Source organism: Dama dama, chromosome 9 (genome assembly GCF_033118175.1).
Source record: "Dama dama isolate Ldn47 chromosome 9, ASM3311817v1, whole genome shotgun sequence".
NCBI classification, from domain to species: domain Eukaryota; kingdom Metazoa; phylum Chordata; class Mammalia; order Artiodactyla; family Cervidae; genus Dama; species Dama dama.
Window position 1 is genome coordinate 10,510,183 of NC_083689.1, and position 13,551 is coordinate 10,523,733.

General features: G+C 47.4%; 1 protein-coding gene across 5 annotated transcripts in view; it reads left to right on the plus strand.

The window, feature by feature from the left end:
• HAUS8 (HAUS augmin like complex subunit 8) overlaps positions 1 to 13,551 on the plus strand; it is a 35,804-nt gene that overhangs the window by 3,899 nt on the left and 18,354 nt on the right. For 4 of the 5 annotated variants that reach the window (XM_061149936.1, XM_061149935.1, XM_061149933.1 and 1 more), the window contains exons 2-8: positions 136 to 197; positions 3,407 to 3,462; positions 7,442 to 7,523; positions 10,352 to 10,444; positions 11,380 to 11,471; positions 12,088 to 12,153; positions 12,261 to 12,419. In XM_061149936.1, the coding sequence (XP_061005919.1) occupies positions 136 to 197; positions 3,407 to 3,462; positions 7,442 to 7,523; positions 10,352 to 10,444; positions 11,380 to 11,471; positions 12,088 to 12,153; positions 12,261 to 12,419 (610 nt within the window). The remainder of the gene's footprint in view (positions 1 to 135; positions 198 to 3,406; positions 3,463 to 7,441; positions 7,524 to 10,351; positions 10,445 to 11,379; positions 11,472 to 12,087; positions 12,154 to 12,260; positions 12,420 to 13,551) is intronic. The other variant, XM_061149934.1, reaches the window with a different exon arrangement.

Consider the following 13,551-nt stretch of genomic DNA (forward strand, 5'->3'; position numbering starts at 1 on the left):
CTCAGAATCCCTCGTCCCGTGGAGGTGGCCCCACCTTGCAGAGATGGGCAAGAGGGGTGGGTGCTGGGACAAAGCTGTCCACCTTTTATCCACCTGCATTAACAAGACCTCCCTCCCCCCGTTTCTTTCTTTTAGGAAGCCTCCTGCCGTGGGCCCCAGCACTGCCAGGGGTGCTAGGAGCAAAGGAAGAACACAAGGTGAGTAACATTGGAGAATCTATCTTTTGAAATGGAATCCACTGAAATTAAGTGAGTATTGGACTTCTGTGGAATTGCCAATGCAGTGGGCACTGATCAGGGAACTAAGATCCTACATGTTGCAGGCTTGACCAAAAAAAGTGATTTCCGCCCCCCCCCCGCGCCCCCCCAACCCCCCGCCCCACAGTAAGTGCTTCTGGGGAAAAAGGAAAAAACAGGTGAGCGCAGGAGAGCTGGGACTTCCCTTCTTTCTAGTCACACCTTTGGGGGCCCTGAGTTTGGTCACCCAGCCCTGCAGCCAAGGGTGCAGCAGGCCCTGGTGGGGGTTGCTTAGGGCAGTGGGCCTTTCTGGCCATTCGGGTCTCGGCTTGTGCCGAGGACACACCCACTGGTGAGAGTGGGTGAGGAGAGTCTGAGCTGAATTTGTTATAAAACATCACAGTTTGTTTCTGAATAAGTGTGTCAGTCTCTCGGGCGCACCCACGTGTCTGAAGTCCACCTCTGTGTCTGGGGTCACCGTCAACAGCCCTTCTTGACTCTTGGCAGTACCCAGTTTGGGTGGTAGACCCAAGGTTCTCCCACGTTGCAGCTCAAGCCTCTGTTAGGCTGAAGTATTTTTATGCCCTGCATCAATGTGGCTGTCAGAGAATTTGGAGCAGAATTCTAGTTCCCCAGCGAATGGAGGTTTATGTTACCTGGTCTGTAACATCTGGCCTATTTACACATGGTCTAGTTCTTGGACACAAATTATATCCTTCCTTATAACATTGCTTCTTTGGAAAACCCATCACTGTTGAGAACAAGCAGGTGCATTCTAGTTTTCCAGCAGCTTGAAACTGTTTTTCAATTGTGCAGGGAACCCAGAATCTCCTTCCTAGATGAGTCAAATCCTTTGTTGACGGTATTAGACCCGGCACATTATGGTCTCCTCCACCTGGAACTGGGGGTGTCCTTCGCCCCAGTCCCTTGCCGGACACGTGGCGGCTGAGCCCACGTGTGGCTTGATTCTCCGCCCTGGACCCTGCCTGTTCTGACCTGGACCCTCGGTGCGTCCTGCCTGACTGTCTGAGTGAGCCCACTCTCCCTGCAGGCACGGCTCTTCCCTGCCTGGGGCACGCCTGGGGTGACCGCCAGCTCTACCTCCAGCCTGCTAGCTTGAGGAACAGGGGACACGGGACCCACAGGACAGCCTGTTGTAGCTGCTGCAGGGTGGTGAGCCTGGAGGACACAGTGCATCAGAGAGGAGGGTGCGGCCAGCGTGCTGCCCACTGCTGCTGCCTCAGAACGAGCACTGAGAGCGGCCCACTGGGCTTCGGAGCTCGGACATCTCGGGGCTGGCCGGAAGGAATTTCTTTGGTGGCCTTGTGATTGTGAGGGCCAGACTGGGGAGTGGGGGGATTCCAGGGAAGCGGGGAGGAGAGGAGGAGGAGCCGGCATAGTAAAGGGGAGCAGAGAAGTGGGAGGGGACGGGGGTTGGAGTGGAGAGGGAATGAACAGTGTGACCCTTGGAGAGAGGAAGTGGGGCGATATAGGGCAGTGCTAGGGGAGTAGGTTTGCCAGGGCAGTTTCCCAACTGGGTAAGGGCTGGGCCCCACCTCCCAGAGCTGGGGGTTCGCTTTACCCCCAAGCACAGAAGTTCCATCACATGGGGGAGCCCAGGGTATGGCCCTGAGGTTGGGAGGCAGCTGGATGCCCACATGGGCGGACCTCCTGGGACTGCTTTTGTCTTCCCGGTGAAGTAGGGAAGATGTCACTGGCTGACCGGAGGGACGGCCCGGGGTAGGAGGTGGAGGGTCGGAGCAGAGGACTGGGGGTGAGCACTGGGTGTGCAGTGAGAGCCCCTGGAGGATGGAGGGGACATGTGGGTTTCCTCCACCCACCTTCAGTGTCCCAGGGTCAGGTGAGGAAGGGGATGTGGGGCTGGACTTTCACCAGCGAATATGGCTGTGTTCCAGAAGGGTATTGGTACTGAGTGAGTCTCAGGGGAGCAGTCCTGAGCTAGGAGTGGGTTTGGGGGATGTAAAAGGCAGTACCATGATTGGGTCATAGGTGGGCTTGGGTGGGAGAAGGGCAGTTGGGGGTCACAGGACACAGAGCAAGTTGGGGCGGGAGGAGAAAGTAAACAGGTGGCCATCTTTGCCTTTTTCCTTTTTCTGGCCATGCGGCAGGGTTTGTGGGATCTCAGTTCCCCCAAGCAGGTATTGAACCCGGAGTCCTAACTACTGCACCACCAGGGAATTCCTAGGTGGCCACCTTGGAAGCTCTTTCTTCCTTTCCCTGCCCTGCCATGAGTCCACTTTCTGTTCTTACCGTTGGCACATATTCCTGCTCTTCCTTTTTTAAAAAAATAATTTTATTTACCTATTTATTTTTGGCTGTGCTGGATCTTCGATGCTGCATGGGCTCTTCTCTAGTTTCGGTGCGTGGGGGCTACGCTCTAGTTAACGGTGCTCAGGCTTGTCGCTGCAGTGGCTTCTCTTGTTGCCAAACGCAGGCTGTAGGGTGCTGGGGGCTTCAGTAACTGTGGTTCCCGGGCTTCAGAGCACAGGCTCCGCGCACCAGCTTAGTTCTCCAAGCCATGTGGGGTCAGGGATTGAACCTGGTTTCCTGCATTAGCAGGTAGGTTCTTTACCACTGAGCCGCCAGGGAAGCCCCCTTGCTCTTCCTTGATCACAGTTTCTCGGGTCTCTGTGGCTCCGCCTCTAACCCAAGCACTTCTGTACAGAGAGAGAGAGAGAGAGAGAGAGGGAGTGTGTGTGTGTGTGTGTGTGTGTGTGTGTGTGTGTGTGTGTGTGTGTGTGTGTGTGTGTGTGTGTTCCATCAATCAGTTATATCCAGCTCTCTGTGACCCTTGGCAGCCTAGCCTGCCAGGCTCCTCTGTCCATGGGATTTCCCAGGCAAGAATACTGGAGTGGGCCATTCCCTTCTCCAGGCAATCTTCCTGACCCAGGGATCAAATCCACGTCTCCTGCGCCTCCTGCGTTGGCAGGCAGGTTCTTTACGGCTAAATCACCTGGGAAGCCCTTATATACAGGAGGTATCTCATGTGTTCTTGCATACAATAGATGTCTCATACATGCTCAAGGCTGAGCAGGGAGGGCTGATAGTGCCCAGCTTTCGGGGTGGGGTGTGGGCATCCTGCGTACCTGGTGGATCGTTAACACCTCATGCTGTGGTTTTATTATAAACCAACTGTGTGTCTCTTACAGGTGGAAGGATAGTGGAGTCGCGGTACTTGCAGTATGAAAAGAAAGCCCCCAGAAAGGTAACATATAACGTACATTTGAAACAGTTCTGAACTTGGAATTCTGAGACAAGTTGCACCAGCCAGACACAGCCTGGTCCTAAAGGAAACATTTCAGGGGTTTGGCCCAGTTTGCCTTTGGGACTGTCACGCCCATCGTGCCGAGGCATGGATCTCTGTTGTGGGTGGCTGATCACTTAGAGAATTCCCTTTGCAGAGCCATGAGCTCTAGTGAATCATAAAGTTATTCCTGTCTCTCAACACAGTAATTCCTTTCTGGATTCTGTCCTGAAGCAGTTCCTTCTAGTGCCTGGCACACAGTTCCCTGGCCTTGGCTGGTATCATAAAAAATACCTGTAGGGTGTGAGAGAAAGACTGCGGGGAAAAATGACGTGCCTGAATCGCCCAGTGTTACAGGAAGGGCTTAGTGACTTACCTTCTAGCCACACCACGAGGATGATGAGACCATTGAAAATGACAGCAGAAAACATTGAACAGTCTGAGAACCCGCTTTGTGTGATGTTTAATGAAAACAGTCCTTAGGTTACCCAGTGACGTTTTGTTTCAGCGTGTACCACCCGCCAGTGTGTGTAAGGTTTGTGTTACCCCATTTTTCAAGTCTTTGTTTATGATTTGGAAAAAATAATACGATTTGATAAAGTTTAGTTAAATATTTATTTCTACTGCCTTTCTTTTATTCTGGTAGGATGAATGGCAGGTTCTTTCTTAAGTAACATGATTTAAGACCTGGCTTGAAGGAAAAGGATACCTTTGTGCCAACTGATACGCTGCTTGGAGTGATTTTTTTTTTTTTTAATGGACTTAATTTTTTTAGAGCAATTTGAGTTTCAAAGCAAAACTGAGTGGAAAGTACAGAGATTTCCCATACATCACCCCCACTCCACCCCCTCACATGCCTATCCTCCCTGTTGTCAACATCTCACACTAGAGTGTGATGTGTTTACAGCTGATGAACCTAAAATGATGCATCTGGACCCAGAGTCCGTGGTTTACATTACTGAAGTAATTTTCAACAAAGGCTAAGAGTCCACACTTCATAATTTTAAAATTCCCTGGCCAGCTTGGTTACAGCACCCCCATGTGTCTGCATGCTTATATAGTATTTTAGATTTTTAAGAGCGTCTCCGTTTTCTTTTTTTTCATCTTTTAAATTAAGGTGTAGTTTCCATAAAGGAAGCATAACTCTTTTCAGCATACAGTTCTGTGAGTTTCGACCAGTGCATCTAGTCACAGACCCACCACAGTCAAGATGGAGAAGTCTGTCACCCCCAAGACCCCTTGTGCTCTGATGGAACCAGCCCTTCCCCATCCCAGGCAACCACGATTTGTTTTCTGTCCCTGTAGCTCAGCTTTTCCAGAAGATCTTTTAAAGGCACCACCCAGGATGCAGCCTCTTGCAGACTGGCCACTGTCACGTAAAGGTCGCCCTGCCTGCTCTGTACAGTTACTGCTGATTCCTTTGCTGGCTGATATTCCACTGCACGGACAGGCCGCAGTGTGCTCAGCGGTTCCCTGGCAAAGGACATCGGGTTTATTTCCTGTTTTTGGCAGTTCTGAGTAAAGCCACCTTAAACATCGCTGTTCAGGATTCTGCATGGATGTGTTGGCATCTCTCCCGATAGGGGAATTCTAAGGGAATTGTGTGTGTGACTTTGTAAGAGACTGCCCGACTTACCCAGGAAGGCTGCAGCCACAGAGGAGAGTGATTGCTTTAAGGCAACACCGTCCTAGTGGGTGAGACAGGGCATCTCACTGTGGGTTTAAATCGCATTTCCGTAACAGCTGATGATACTGGGCATCTTTTCATGCACTTATTGACCGTTCCTATATCTTTGGTGATGTGTCCTTTCACATCTTTTGCCCATTTAAAAAAAATTAGGTGTTTTTTTTTTTTTTTCTCATCCTTGAGTTGTGAGAGTTCTTTCTATGTCCTCAATATCAACCCTTTGTGGTGATTTGCAAATATTTTTTTTCCAGTGTGTGACTTGGCTTTCTGTTCTCTTAAGTGTCTTGTGAACAGCAGAAGTTCTCATTTCTGATGAACTTTGTCAATATCTGCTGTTACGGAATGTGCTTTTGGTGTCTTAGCTAAGAAACCTTTGCCTCAGCCCAGATCACAAACATTTTCTCCCATGTTTTCTCCACTGAGTTTTATAGTTTTAGGTTTTACGTTTAGGTCTGGGATCCATTTTGAATTAATTTTTGTATCTGCAGTGATGATGGAATTCAAGTTCATTTATAAGTGTACAGATGTCCTCATATTCCAGTGCCATTTGTTGAAATGACTCTCCTTTCCCCACTGTATTGTCTCATCATCTCTGTTGCAAAGTAATTGACTATACATGTGTGCATCTTTTCTAGCCTCTGTTCTTTTCCACTGTTCTGTGTGCCTGTCCTTTGGCCATTTATACACCGCCCAGGTTACATAGTTTTGTAGTAAGTCTTAAAGTTGGGTCCTGCAAATTCGCCTACTCTGTTCTTTTCCAAAACTGGTTTCTCTAGTTCCTTTGCCTTTCTGTACAAATTTCAGACTTATATTGCCATTTCCTACCAAAGGTTCTGGAATTTTAATTATACTGAATCCGTGTACCAGTTTAGGGAGAATAACATCCTAAAAACACCAAAGTCTTTCAATCTATGAACATGGTATTCCTCTCCATTTATTTGTTTTTGTTAGATTTCCTTCATCAGTATTTTGTAATACTCAGCATACAGATCTTCTCCATGTTTGGTTAGGTTTATACGTAAGTATTTGGTGGTTTTTAATGCTATTATACAAGATACTGTCTTTTCTTTATTTCTTTAATTTGTTTTTTTCTGTGATGAGATTTTATTAATTTTTTAAATTAAGAAATAATTCACGTATAACACTGTATTGGTTTTAGGTGTCCAGCATACGGGGGTGCTTCCTAGGTGGCTTAGTGGTAAAAGAATCATCTGCAATGCAGGAAGCCCAGTCTTGATCCCTGGGCTCAGGAAGGTCCCCTGGCGGAGAAGATGGCAACCCATTCAGTATTCATGCCTGGATGATCCCATGGACAAAGGAGCCTGGTGGGCTACAGTCCACGGGGTCGCAAAGTTGTTCATTGCTAGGAGTATCTTTTTATATTGGCCCTGTATCCTGCAAACTTACTAAACTTACTTTCTAATTTTAGCAGTGGTTCTAAACCTCTTTTGGGATTTTCTATGTGAAGTATCCTGTCTGCAAGAAGGGAGTTTTCTTTTTTCTTTTGCAACTCACTTGCCTTTTATTTCTTATTCTCAGACCTCCGTTGGGAGGCTGAGAAGGAGTGGTGTCTGTACATCAAAATACTTTCACTCTTTACAAGGTTTTCTTTTTGCTTTTATATTACTATGATGGCTTGCCAGCTCCAAGTGTTCCTTGCTTTTTTATAATTTTTGAAGAGTAAGACCTGTACAGAAGCTTTGTTTTTTCTGACTACTGAATTAATATGTTCTCTCTGTAAAACTGGGCAATACTAAAAAGTATACAGAAAATCAGTCATCTGTAATCTGCCATGTCAGATATCACCGCCAGCAAATTTTTGATTGTTTCCTATGTTCAATGGATATGAGGGTATCCTTTTTGAAAAAAGTAACATTTATCCTCTATGTGTGGGCATTCATGCTAAGTTGCTTCACTCATGTCCCACTCTTTGTGGCCCCATGGATTGTAGCCTGCCTGGCTCCTCTGCCCATGGAATCCTCCAGGCAAGAATATTGGAGTGGGTTGCCATGCCCTCCTCCAGGGGATCTTCCCAACCCGGGGATTGAACCACATCTCTTATGTCTCCTGCATTGGCAGGTGGGTTCTTCACCACTAGCACCACCTGGGAAGCCCTCATCCTGTATATATTCAATTAAATGTCAGAACTCCTTGAGTCTATCCCCTTGCCTCCAAGTAAGAGCAGATGCAGGCTTTGCACACGGCAGGATGGAAGGTGTCTTGTCCCCTGAAGGTCACATATTCCCCTAATAGGCTTCTGCAGCAGATGCATTAAAGGCCGGTGGGACGATGCCTGAAGGTGGAACAAAATCCAGCCAGCTCCAAAAGAGCAAAGGTGGGTAAAGATACAGGGAGGGCGTGAAAGAGCTCCGAGGCTCAGATGGTGATGAGCATGGTGGTGAATTTTGTTTCTAAGTATGCTGCGTTAAAACTCCCTTTCCTTCATGGGGAGCATGAAGGAAAGGAACTAGGCAGAGAGTTTCAGCATAAAGACTGATTTGGGATGTGTGAGGAGCTGCAGGGGATGGCAGAGGAACGAGGGGGCCGGTCCCTTCCTTGCCGGGCGGCCCCAGAGAAGAGCCACATTGCCATCATGGTGCTCCCTTGTGGTCCCAGTTCCTTGCTCATGTGACCGTTTCCCCACCAGAGCGCTGAGAGCAGGACTTTCAGAGAGGATATGAGGCTACACCCTCCTCCTGCCTCTCACTATCTTGGGTTGGATCATCTCCTAAAAGCTGTCACCAGAGCGATAGGAAACACTTTCGCATTTTCTGACTGTAGACATGTCATGTGTTGGTTATTTAAAAAATGGGTAATGGCGACTTCCTTAGCGGTCCAGTGGTTAAGACTGCGCTTCCACGGGAGTTGAGGGATGGGGCATGAGTTTGATCACTGGTCGGGGAACTAAGATCCCACATGCCTTGAGACCAAGGAAAAGGGGGAATGTAGCCCAGGAGGGCAGAAGCTCACCCATGACCTACTTCAGAGGATTATTATTGGTGTATTTGCTATTCAGTCCTAGTCAGTGTGCTCATTCTAGAAGTTGGGGAAGCCTCCTCCCCAAAGTAGCACGTCATCCAACTCCTCCTGTGCCTGCCTCACCAGTGGTAGTGGGCAGCTGTTCTCTTGTAGAAGAGCAATTCACAAAAAGCAAAGCTTTCTTGGCTCACAAACCCTCATTCAAAACGGCAATAACTTTGAGTCCCATAGGAGAAAACTAAATATGTTCTTTTACGACTTAGATTTCCTGCTTTATTGTTTAGATCACGGGTCAGCAAAACTTTTCTGAGCCAATGGTAAATATTTTAGACTTTGCAGGCCAGACAGCCTTTGTCACCAAACAGTTAACTCTGCCTTTCTCAGCGTGAAAACAGCCACCAACCATGTGTACACAAATGGGCATGTCTGTGTCCTAATAAAACTTCATTAACAAACACAGGAAGTGGGCCAGATTTGGCCTGCAGGCTGCAACTTGCTGAGCCTGTTTTAGCTGTTTGTCAGAAATTATTCTGTTCCTTGACCCAGGCACGATTGAGAAGTGGGCACATGGAGCTGGAGCCAGCCTTCTAGTCTTTTCCCACGCAGTTGGGTTGAGGGCCATGTGTGAGGCTGGGAAAGCTGGCGTGGTCAGAGGGGCCAAAAACTGGGCCTGCCACATTTATAACTCAGGGTTCTCAGCTGGGGTTATCGAAGAGGGAGGTATGGGATGCTGGTGGGTGGAGGCCAGGGATTGACACCCTCAGAGCACAGGATGGCCCCACAGAGAAGAATGATCTACAACCCCCCCCCCCCCACCATGTCAGTAGTGCCAAGACAGAATTATAATTTAAACATAGCCATGATAATTTAGAGGGACTGCTTAAGTTCCACTGTATGGCTTATAGGAAATTACTTTTCTTAATGGAAATGCTATACAGGCAGATGACAGAACATTCAACCAGTGGAAACAGAAAAAGTCACCATCCCCTACCTCTAGTTCCCATTCCTTACCTAGGAAGCAACCAACTGCTCTTGATAGAGTTTTGTTTGTCTAATGAACATTTGAACACAAAAGGTACCACCATCTATACTTTTTGTCACTTTACTTTGGTTTCCTCAACTGCATAGTTGTTCATTGAAGAGTTTTGTTTACTTGCTAACATGGCTGTATTTTATATACTATTTGCTCATTCTGCAGCCTTCTGGAAACCTTGTTTAATTGAAACCTGCAGTTCACCAAGTGCCCATTTTAGACAGTACAAGGTGTAATTTCACATTTTTAAATAGAGGCTAAAAAGTGAAGCTACAAGAGAAAGAGAGAAAAAGAGCAGAGGGCAGAACATGTATATTGCATGCTATTGGACTCTTGGCTTTCTCTGGTGACTCAGATGGTAGGATCTGCCTGCAGTGCAGGAGACCAAGGTTCCATCCCTGGGTTGGAAAGATCCCCTAGGAGAAGGGAATGGCTACCCACTGCAGTGTTCTTGTCTGGAGAACTCTGTCAGCAAAGCATCTTGTTTGTTTGTTTATAAGTTTATTTTGTTTTTCTTTATTTATTTTTCACTGCACCACACAGCTTTCGGGATCTTGGTTCTATAACCAGGGTCAAGCCCAGGGCCCTGGCAGTGAGAGTGTGGATTCCTCACCACTGGACTGCCAGGGAATTCCCTATTTTTATATTTTTATTGAAGGATAATTGATTTACAGTGTTGTATTAGTTTCAACTGTAAAGCCCAGTGATTTAGTTATACATATACTAAATTTAGTTATACGTATACTAAGTGTCTATTCTATATTATGTCTAATCTTTTTTCTGATTCTTTTCCCTTATAGGTCACTACAAACTATTGAGTGTAGTTCTCTGTGCTATAGAGTAGGTCTTAGGTCTATTTATGATTTATACGTTCATATGTACACAGCATCTTTTATTTAAACTAAGCAGAAAGGCTTATTTGTGTCTTTTGGTCATAGAGAATGCCTCTCTTTTCTAGTTCTACTTTAAAATATATTCAAGTTGGTGGGTGGGAATTTCCAAAGGTTTTTCAGCCTTCTCTACTGCTTCTTTGCAAGAAACAGTTTTTGGAAGTAGGTGGTATTGTAGAGAAAAGTTTCCTGCTTCCAGGCTTAGGTGTAGAGCATCTTGCTAACTGTGCTGACTCGCGGAATTCTCCTTGGGTCCCGTAGATGGCAGTGGAGGTGACAAAGGCAACCTGCAGTCGACCTTGCTGGATGGGCATGACACTGCCTTGTCTGACCTGGATCTCTCGGCCATTCATGGTGAGCCAGTCACTGTCCCCGTCCATCCCCCGCCGGGGCTTGCAGTGCCTCCCTGAGGTCTTCCGAAGTCTGCTCTTCTCACCTTAGAAACACTTGTTTTTTTAAAGTATAGTTGATTTACAATGTTGTGTAAGTTGCAGATATATAACGCAGTGATTCATATATATATGTGTGTGTGTATATATATATATATATAAAGATTATGTAGATTCTTTTTCCTTATATGTTGTTATAAAGTAACAGGCCTCCCTGTTATACTGAGTATAGCTCCCTTACGTACAGTAGGTCCTTATTGGGTATCTATTTTAAATGTTAATTCCAACTTCCTAATTTATCCCCCCCACCTTTTCTCTTTGGTAACCATAAGTTTGTTTTCTCTGTCAGTGGGTCTGTTTCCATTTTGTATGTAAGTTCTTTTTTTTTTTTTTTTTAAGATTCCACATTAAGTGATATCATATGATATTTGTCTTTCTCTGTCTGACTCCATTTAGTATGATAATCTCTAGGTCCATCCATATTGCTGCAAATAGAATTATTTCATTCTTTTTACAGCTGAATAATATTCCATTGTAGATATATACTAGTGTTAGTCACTTAGTCACGTCTGACTCTTTGCGACCCCATGGACTGTAGCCCGCCAAGCTCCTCTGTCCACAGGATTTTCCAGGCAAGAAATCTGGAGTGGGTTGGCATTTCCTTCTCCAAGGGATCTTTCCAAGCCAGGAATCACACCCAGGTCGCCTGCATTGCAGGCAGAGTCGTTACCATCTGAGCTGCTAGGAAAGCCCCAGATACGTACTACATCTTCTTTATCCATTCATCTGTCTATGGACATTTAGTTGCTTACATGTCTTGGCTCTTGTAAATAGTGCTGCAGTGAACATTGGGTGGCCTATGTCTTTTCACTTTATGGATAACACTTTTCTTCATCTTAGATAAAAGTGTGGTCCGAAAGACTCCGCAATTTAAAAAAAAGTCAAAGAAAGCTGAGTTGTCATCATCTTCCACCGTGAGTGAAAAGAGCCCAGTGAGTGTCTGGAATGAGAGGGAAGCTGCTGCTGCAGGTTGACTAAGTCTGTCCCAACTCCTGCCTTATGCCAGGCGCCCCTCGATGCCTTGCTCCAAGAGCGAACAAGCCAGCTATGTCTTTTAGGACAAAAACCACAACATTCTTAGAGGATTTACAGTTTCATCTTCCCAAGTATACACCTCTGGGAGGAGATAAAGTTCAGGGTCATGTGAAAAATGAGATTGGGGTCTGGTTTTCTGGCACCACACTCGGGCGGTCTGTAGGCCAGGTCCCGACCATGGCAGGGAAGGTGGCTGGGCTGTGGTCTCACCCACGGGGGAACCCCTAGTCCTGGTTCTGGTGGGTCACCGGGTTGGTGGGTGCTGTCCAGCTGGCACTAGACCACCCAACTGCCAGAAAGGGACCAAAGAGCACCCTCATCCTTTCACAGAGCCCCCAAAAGACGAAGTGAGAAAATAGAGCCCGCTTGGTGATACACAGTCAAGAAGCAGCAGATTACTAGTTTGAAGATAGTGCATATGGGTTAGGGTTCTGCCCCTTCTCTCCCAGGGGGAGAGAACTGGATTTATATCAGTTCTTAGGGAACTGGGAGTATCTTTTTCTTCTCCTGAAGGATCTATCACAAGCGATGGAAATGATGGAGTCCCAGACTCTCCTTCTGACCCTGCTGACCGTGAAGGTAAGGATGGAGCCTCTTTTCCTGTGGGTTGCAGATGGAAGGGTGGCCGCTGTCAGCCATGGAGGCAGGGTCCCCTCTGGCCTGAACTTTTGTTTTGCATTTCCCAGATGGAGAATGGCCTGTCTGCATTCGAAGAACAGGCAGAAAAGAACCTAGAAATATTGTGTAAAGAGAAAGAGAAACTCCAGAAAAAGGCTTATGAGTTGAAGCGCAGGCTTCTCCTCTGTCAGAAGAAGAGGGAGCTGGAGGACTTCCTGGATGCACAGGTCAGGGGTGACCACAGCCTCTGAGCCTCATGTCCCAGCAGCATCATCCTTCGGGGGGGGTCGGAGAGAGCCTTTATTGTGAGTGTCCCTCCTCATTTGGCTTCAACTCTCTGCTCGGCTTTTGACACCACTGGGTATTTCTGTGTGGCAGTTTATCAGAGGACGTGGCGGTAATGTCAGAACAGTGTCAGAACCAACCTGCCAATGGGCCTATCTCTTTAACACACATGGGCACTGGGAAACTTCTCCAGTGGTCTGCTGGTTAACACTCCACCTTCCAGTGCCCGGGGCATGCATTCCATCCCTGGTTGGGAAACTGAGGTCCCACATGCTATGGGGTGTGGCCAAAAAAAAAAGAGACATGCTCTGGTCAGCCCAGGTGGGCCAGGGTGCTGGTGGGAGAGTCAAGCTTGGTGCTGAATGGACAGGAATGTCCATGTCAAGGAAGGTTCCAGTGAACCCTGGGAACCTAGGAAGTGTCGATCAGGAAATGGGGTTCCTCACCCAGGAAGTGTGTCTCTGGGGCCACCATATCAAAGGACAACAGATGGGGTGGCAGCTTAAACAACTGACACGTATTCTCCCTTCATTCTGGAGGCTGTGCATCTGAGATCAAGGTGTCAGCAGGGTGGGTTCCATCCGAGGGCCGTGAGGGAAGGATATGTTCCAGGCTCTGTCCTTGGCTTGTCAGCGGCCATCTGCTCCCTGGGTCTCATTGTCACCTGGCCTTCTCCCCGTGAGTGTCAGTCTCCACATTGCCCCCTTTAATGAGGACACCTGTCATACTGATCAGGGCCCAGCTTAATGACCCCGCCTTAACTGGATTACCTCTGTAAAGTCTCCAGGTCAGGTCACGTTCTGAGGTGCTGGGGGTTGGGGTATCAACCAAGGAGTTTGTGAGAACAAGTCCAGCCCGTGACACCCAGCACATGCTCGTGAGTGTTCTCTGTGGCCTGGCCCCAAGCTGAAAACGGGGTCCCTGTCCTCCTGGACCTCACAGTAGAAGAAAAAGAAAAGATAATCACGCAAAGGAATCCTTACAACCCCCAGACAGCGTGTATGAGGAAAGAAGGCTTGGCAGGCATGGCCTTGGTGGATGGAGGCCTGTCAACTCCATGCTCTGAAACAGGAG